The sequence below is a fragment of the Branchiostoma belcheri genome, unplaced genomic scaffold (genome assembly GCF_001625305.1).
Source record: "Branchiostoma belcheri isolate BF01 breed outbred unplaced genomic scaffold, Haploidv18h27 scaffold729, whole genome shotgun sequence".
NCBI lineage: Eukaryota > Metazoa > Chordata > Leptocardii > Amphioxiformes > Branchiostomatidae > Branchiostoma > Branchiostoma belcheri.
Genome location: NW_017804386.1, coordinates 1 through 7,595, shown reverse-complemented (window position 1 = coordinate 7,595; position 7,595 = coordinate 1). Strand labels below are relative to the sequence as shown.

Genomic DNA, 7,595 nt, shown 5'->3' with positions numbered 1-7,595 from the left:
TATCTCCATAGAGGCGATTAGTACAGCCCCTATTGTTTTTCTGTTTTTCTTGAAGGTGACGTGAACCATGTATATGCATTTTTCTTGAAGGTGACGTGAACCACGTATATGCATTCATAGTGCGTAGAGCTAGCTCCATGGAGCTGGAAATTAATCTGCCGCAGGGCTGTACTACTCACCTCCATGGAGCTAGCTCCATGGAGCTAGCTCCATGGAGGTAAGTACTACAGCCCCTTCTCGCCACTGGGGGAGCCTAAACCAACAGGGTCGATGAGACTACAAACGTCTGAGAACGCCAAAGGAAAAATTTACAAGAAATCCGAACGAAAATCAAAAAAGGACCGTCAAATATATTACAATCCTGCAACCGCCGCCTGGTCCTGCTATAATTGGGCGTCCCTGAATTGCCCACGGCGAGGATTGCAACGGATTGCGATCCCTCTTTCCAGAGGACGAGTGGGTAGCCATCTTGCATCTCTGGGCTGGTCGCTTCGACCGTACCTAAAAACTGTTGAATCGAAAGCAAAACTAAAAATTACATAACACTGGATTAGTTCCTGGTCTAAATGTTCCGTCCCCGCTGACAGAAAACGTTTCTAGCTTTCCCCTGCGAAGGATGGCAACGGATTCTATCCTGCAAAGAAACAAACCTCTCAATGGCCAGACTCGTCTCGTAGGCATCCTTCCTTCCTGCTCCTTTGAAACATACATCCAAGGACAATATTGGCCGAACAAGTTATGAAACAAAACACAACCAACAAAAACTGTGCCTAAACTCAGCCGGTAGCTCTCCTACGGCACCCAAACCTGCTCTGCCACAGCACAGCGCTCTACCGGCTCAACGCCGCGGTAGCCACGGTCTCCCCGCACACACAGTCCCGCCGGAATCCGGGGTGCCTCGCCTCGACGGGTTTTGCTGGGTGGGGGGCTTGAAGAGCGTAGGCCAGACGTGGACGGGGGAACAGGGGCCTGGATCCGGAAGAATGACGTCATTCTGGTATTGCATTGTGGGGTGATGACGTCATACCTTCCGGCCCTATAGCCGAGCATGACAAATAGTGTACTTATTATATACACGTAATATGTATTGTGTTACCTTGGTAATGTTAATGGCTATGTACCGTGGCCGACAAGAACAAAATTTTACACCGCAACTTTTGGTGTTTTACACCGCAACTTTTGGTGTTTTACACTGCAACTTTTGGTGTTTTACACTGTAACTTTTGGTGTTTTGCACTGCAACTTTGGGTGTTTTACACTGCAACTTTTGCTGTGTTTTACACTGCAACTTTTGCTGTGTTTTACACTGCAACTTTTGGTGTTTTACACTGCAACTTTTGCTGTGTTTTACACTGCAACTTTTGCTGTGTTTTACACTGCAACTTTTGCTGTGTGGAAAACTTACATCCCTCCCCTTTTATAATGGACGGTCCCCCTGTCAGGTCAAAGGTGACAACGATGGCATGCAAACTACGTCGACTGAGTTATCCTTTTCGTGCATAAGTTTTTTTAGAGGAAAAAGCTTGGCTACGTTGTGACGTTAGTTTTTTCTAAAGGCCTTTGAGTCACGTGACATTTTCTAGCTAGAGAATTCGGACTCGCAAGGTCGCTAATAATTTGATGAGTAAATATTGGGCCTATGGGAGTCAAATGTGGCACCACTTGGTACTATGAAGCAATAAAGACTTATTTTCAATTATGAAGTGTTGACTCTTGACTCAGGTAAGTTATCGATCATTAGGGAACAATACGAGCGATCGCCATGACGTCACCGTAGGCAAAAAGTGGGTGCCAGTTGGCTGATTTGCCTACCAAGAATTTGCATATGTCTTCAAATAATTTGTCATGCGTATAATGTAAACAAAAACAAGACGATCGCTCGTATACAAATGTAGAATAATATTGTATACAATATTTATAGTTAATAAGACATCTAATCAATGTTAATTAGTCAAATCACTAATTTATAAACTGTCCTCATGGAGGCAATACAGTGTTGTGTAAGTATAGTAAAGTTAGAACACAAAGAAGAACAGACAGAATTATAAATCATCAATTTATTCACAGCTTGATCAATTTCTTAAGATCCCATTCTGTTGATGTCTCACACTCAGTCACAGCACGACACTGTGACTCTCAGGCCGCCGCAATCTTTGTCACCTTTGACCTGACAGGGGGACCGTCCATTATAAAAGGGGAGGGGTGTAAGTTTTCCACACAGCAAAAGTTGCAGTATAAAACACAGCAAAAGTTGCAGTGTAAAACACCAAAAGTTGCAGTGTAAAACACCAAAAGTTGCAGTGTAAAACACCAAAAGTTGCAGTGTAAAACACCAAAAGTTGCGGTGTAAAACACCAAAAGTTGCGGTGTAAAATTTTGTTCTTGTCGGCCACGGTAGCTATGACAATGTTCAATCAAATGAACTTCAATGTAATTTCTTTGATATGACATATCGTGGCCTTGAAAAAATGTGTTCTCCAACGACCTTTCAAGTGCTACGTGGGGAATTGCCAGAAAAAAATTAAAGAGAAATAGTTGCAATTGATTAAACCAAGCTTTATCGTTTGTACGATGGAACTACTAGTATTAGGTTACACTGAAGTTGACTAAAAAAGGAAAGGCGACGCTATAAGTAGATTTAAACTTGCCCTTGGCGTTAACAAATCTCTTTCTTGCCGTTTAAAAAATCTATTTTTTTCTCAAACACGTTGAGCGCGAGCTACAGTAACTATAGTTTGCGAGCATGCACAACTGCCATCCCACCAAAATCACTGACATTGTTATCCCAAATACTGCTATCCTGATTAAGACTTGGTGCAGGGAACGTCTTGATATCGATGGCATTAAAGCCAGCGGCCTTGAGTACTTCTTCTATGAAGCTTTCATCTACAGTGAGGGTGAAGAACTTGTGACCGCCGATAGTGTGGAAGGACTCGGAGATAACACTGATCATCACCAGCGTGCCACCCGGCTTCAGTAGGCGGGTGATGCTGCGTACAGCTGCCGAGTAGGACTCCCGAGTAGGGCACGCTACTTCCAGGCACTTCATTGACGTGATGACGTCGAACTATGATAGGAGGGTGGATGTGTATTTACGTTGACTCAAAAATAACATGAATACACACCGTTATACGTAGTAGTAGTAGTAGTAGTTGTAGTAGTAGTAGTAGTAGTAGTAATAGTAGTAAGCCTTTATTTAAAATCGATAAACTGGTTCGATCAAACATACGACCGCTTTTCAACAAGGTCGAGGGTGAGGTGCACGGATTTACAAAGCAAACGAAAAGATTATTGATTCAACGCAAATACTGCATCGTGAAAGACTTTGAGCTATTTTTAAGTCAAATTTAAAGAATTATTGAATATTTTCACCTAATCATTCGTTCCATCTCGGGGTTGTTGATCTTGCAGTCATTACGTAGTTTTGCTCATATATGACGTCAAATATGGGTCAAAGTTCGTTGAAAGTCTATATCACCCCCCGTCAGTAATTGTTTCAAGTTGGGGACCAGTTTACCCTTCTGCTAATGTATTTTAAGAAATCAGATTATCATTTATGATGATAAATACATAGAAAAGATGGTATAAATCACCTGTTCATACTCATATGGGGTCAGGGGATCGGGCTTGGTGACGTCACAAGGAATGACCGCTTTGATTGCGTCTCTCAAGTGCAATTTGCGGGCTTCCCACGAAGAGCTGTTCAAACGTAGATATAGGAATCAATGTTAGTTCGTCTATCAGTATGTTTACCTTGGCAGAAGGAAATCATTGTTATTGCTCCATTCCTTCTTCTCCTGCTGCTCTAAACAGGTGCCCTGCACCAGATGGCTGTCACCATGGATTACCGGTATGCGATACATTATGTAGCAAGTGGCAAGGCAGACTTTTAGGAGCTGGTCCACATATATATGAATGTGTATGAATAACAACGTTGGACTAGATCATTATGCATTTGCTTTGCAAATGTTTCTACTCAGGTCAATTAAGGCATGTGACACATGGGATTTGCAGTTATATTCCTATAACTTTTGATGTACCCATCAGTTTTCAACAAAATTTGTCCAGGTGATGTAAATATGAAATATATTAACGATCACAACAAGAAAATTGTTAATCTCTTATATTTGGGATGAAAAACTCAATTTTTGGTAAAAAAAGTATTGATATTATTAAATGGCTTGTGCCCACTATGAAACAACTGTTTTGCAGAGTGAATTTTTGGGAAGAAATAGATAACATCTCTGTGATGTCTTGTACGAGCGGGCCTTTTGCCTATATACCACGATAAGGCTTAAATTTGAGGCAAAAACAGACTTTTCTGACAATTTTTAACATTTTTTGTTCGAGAATGAATGCAGCAGACGAAATCAATGAAATTGCCACAAGGCCCGCACGTGGTTCAAAGGAAAAAGGCTAAATAAAGTTGAATCTGCACAAATTTCGTGAGAAAACTGGTACCCTGGTCTGGACAGCAGCCTACGAAACACCACTTACTCGGGCCGGGGAGAGAGCGAGACCATCATATCTAGCCTGCTGGATATGATGTCATTATGTAATCCTACACCCCACGCTGACCAATCAGCGCCTGCTATTCAAAATCAAAATGGCGGACGCCGGCTAACTCTGTTTATGGATTCGACAATTTTTCTTGTCAACTATCAGTTTACTGCAAACTTGTATACACTCGGTTGGGTTTAGGCGGTCTAGGCTGATATTCATGTTTGAGTTCGGGCGACAGCGTGTGTCTGCACGATGGCCATAGACATTTTTCGAACCCTAATCATGTTCCACTAGGTTCGATATGACGTCATTGGAATAGAACGCGTGTTCAAATTTGGGGTTACCTCCGGTCATTTTTATGTTTTCCCTGTAAACCCGCGTTGTTACTCATTTTATTCACGGAGTATGACTTAAACGGCTTTACGCGCAGCTGAAAACAACAAAATTGATCTTTAGAGTAATCCATGTTTACTTATTATCACTTTCTTATTAAATTTGTCCGAGGCTATTTTGCATAAATTTGGATGTTTCATAACTGAGGCGATTTTTCAAACCAAAAATTACCAAAAATAGCTGTTTCTTGTAACCCAAAACAAAATACCCATCTTAAACAAAAAAGCCTCAGGCAGAATAACCTATATGGGGTTGGCTTTCATCTTGTAAAATATAACAATGGAAGGTGTTATTGCCGCCTGAGAGTAAATTCATGAAATAAACGGCTATTTTTTTAGCCAAAATGTGTATTTCTAACCCTAAATCCGGGTGTAGAAAAACTGAAGTACCCTTTATTCAACGCATTTCAAGTACAACTGAAACTGTATGAAGTTTCGTCGCGATGCGACCAAGCTATCAAAAGTTACAATCATAAGTATAGAATACTACTTTCCCATATGCCTAGGCCGCCTTAACCCAACCGAGCACTGGAAATAAAGAACATGTATGTAGCTACAAATTCTGAGGTAAAAAGCAATTCAATAAGGTCCAACAGATCACAAACGCTTGGGGATCCCTACATGGGACAACAAGTGCTGTCGATTTCGCACACTTTGCTCTATGGGCGCGGCTCATGCCACATTAGTGAAGGAGACAACGTACAAACCATTTGATACAAACGTATGGAATGTAGTAAAATCTAAAATATGACGTACAAAACAATTTTGGACTTATATGTGTGCACATAAGATGGAATAAAATTCATGTTTAGTGTCATATACGATTGGCTTCTGTCACGGACCTTGCGCACCCCCCGAATCGCTAATCGCTACGTAGTGGAACAGTCCGAACCTCAGCAGGCGCGCGGCCGAACAGAACACGTTCTACAAAAACCGTCACATGCCTTAATTGACCTGAATAGTTTTCAATTTTGTTTTTACTCCATTTGATTTGACTATCGCAATACAATAAACATGAGACACGGAGAGCTAATGGTGGTGTGGTGATCCCCACATACCCCACCGTGCGCTGATGGACCGTGGGCGGGCGGACAGTACTCCCAGCACCGTAGACATACCAAGGAGACCACGGTGGTCTGGCTGCCAGGCTCAGAGAACACACCAAATATGCCCTAAATGTACAAATAATGTCTGAAGGTGAAACTGTGCAAGATATTCATCCATATACAGGTGGCACAAACCTGTCTCCTTCAAGGCCGGCGACATACTGGAAAGAAGAGTTCCAGTCGTACGCGTCAGGCTCTCCTTTTATCCATTTTAGCACTTCAGCTCGATTAGCCTACGTATTTGACAAAAAAGAAGTTAATTGCAAGATGTTACGTTGAAGTGCCCGCCGCGTTACTATGTTTATAATAACAGTTACATTACGATGTTCCTATTAGTTAATCTTTTGGCATGGAGGGAAAGACCCTAATCCAAATCTTAACCCTATTCAGACCGGGCTTTTGGGGCATGCTCAGACGGGGGGAGGGGGTTGGTTTGAGGCCCGTCCCCTGTAACTCAACAACCACTTATCGTAGGACCACCAAACTTTCAGAGAATGGTGTAGTAGTGAAATTTATTCATACTAAATAATTTTTGTGTAGTTATTGTGACGTCATTATGACGTCATTTATATGATTTTTTTGGGGTAAAACCGTCAAAAATTCTTTTTCCGTAAAACTTAATGAAATACAACCAAACTTTAACAAAAGTGTCTATGATGGAATATTAATGTCTGCTAATACGTCAAAATTAAGCTGTCGGCCCTCTTGGATCGAAAATCTTGAATTTTGAGAATTGCATTTTTTTCAAGATATTGCCTAAAATGCAACGCAAATGGACTTAAGATGCTCATATGGACGTTTCATGTGAAAAAACACGGAATTAAGACGAAAAATTAGTGAAAAAAACAGGGTTACACAACAGCTAATTATATGATCCGCCATCTTGGATCTTGACCAAGCCGTCATCAAATTATCATATATTATGAATATTTAATGATAAAAGTTAAATATAATTATATAAGATGTTATTCATGTTAAAAAGGAAGTTAAATCAAAAACCTAGAAATTTTTTTATCTTTGAACAAAATTACTGATTTTTCCAAAAACTGCCTGTCAGAACCCCGTTGCCATGGCAACCCAAAAAATTACGAACTCATCTAATTAATATAAGTTTGTTCCCAGATATTTTTTGGGAAAAGTCGCCAAATTTGACGGTGCTAGCACAAGCCGTTTAGGCGCTATCTGAGATGAAAGTGGGCGCAGGCCTCAAAAGCCCCCCCCCCGGTCTAAATAGGGTTAATGTAAAACCTTCAACAGACAAACAAAACTATTTATATTTAGCATTGCAGCCCAGATTCAGGCAAGTCGCATCATGGGTGTCCATTAGGACGTGAAAGAGTCTTACCTCAGCATACTCTGCGCAGACGATCTCCGTGCAGAATCTACTGGCGCTGATGAGCTGGTAGACGGTCGGGCCGGTCCCGATGTCGAGCAGGCGGCTCCCTGGCTGCACCACGCCTGTCAATATCAAATAATAAAAATAATACAAAGTAATAAAAAATACAAAGTAATACTAGAAAGGCCAATATTTGCTTTGGAGCAAATACAGCGATGGGTTCACCACATTTTACGACATGGCAGGGAAAGAATGGGA

General features: G+C 41.3%; 1 protein-coding gene across 1 annotated transcript; it reads right to left on the bottom strand.

Annotated features, from left to right (window-relative positions):
* Nucleotides 1–2,713: 2,713 nt before the first annotated feature.
* LOC109485111 (nicotinamide N-methyltransferase-like) lies at nucleotides 2,714–7,459 on the bottom strand (the record flags this gene model as incomplete). The annotated part of the gene is made up of 4 exons (XM_019788545.1): nucleotides 2,714–3,067; nucleotides 3,594–3,699; nucleotides 6,137–6,234; nucleotides 7,347–7,459. Coding segments are annotated over 4 exons (656 nt in total), but the record flags the coding sequence as incomplete, so codon positions are not given.
* Nucleotides 7,460–7,595: the final 136 nt, after the last annotated feature.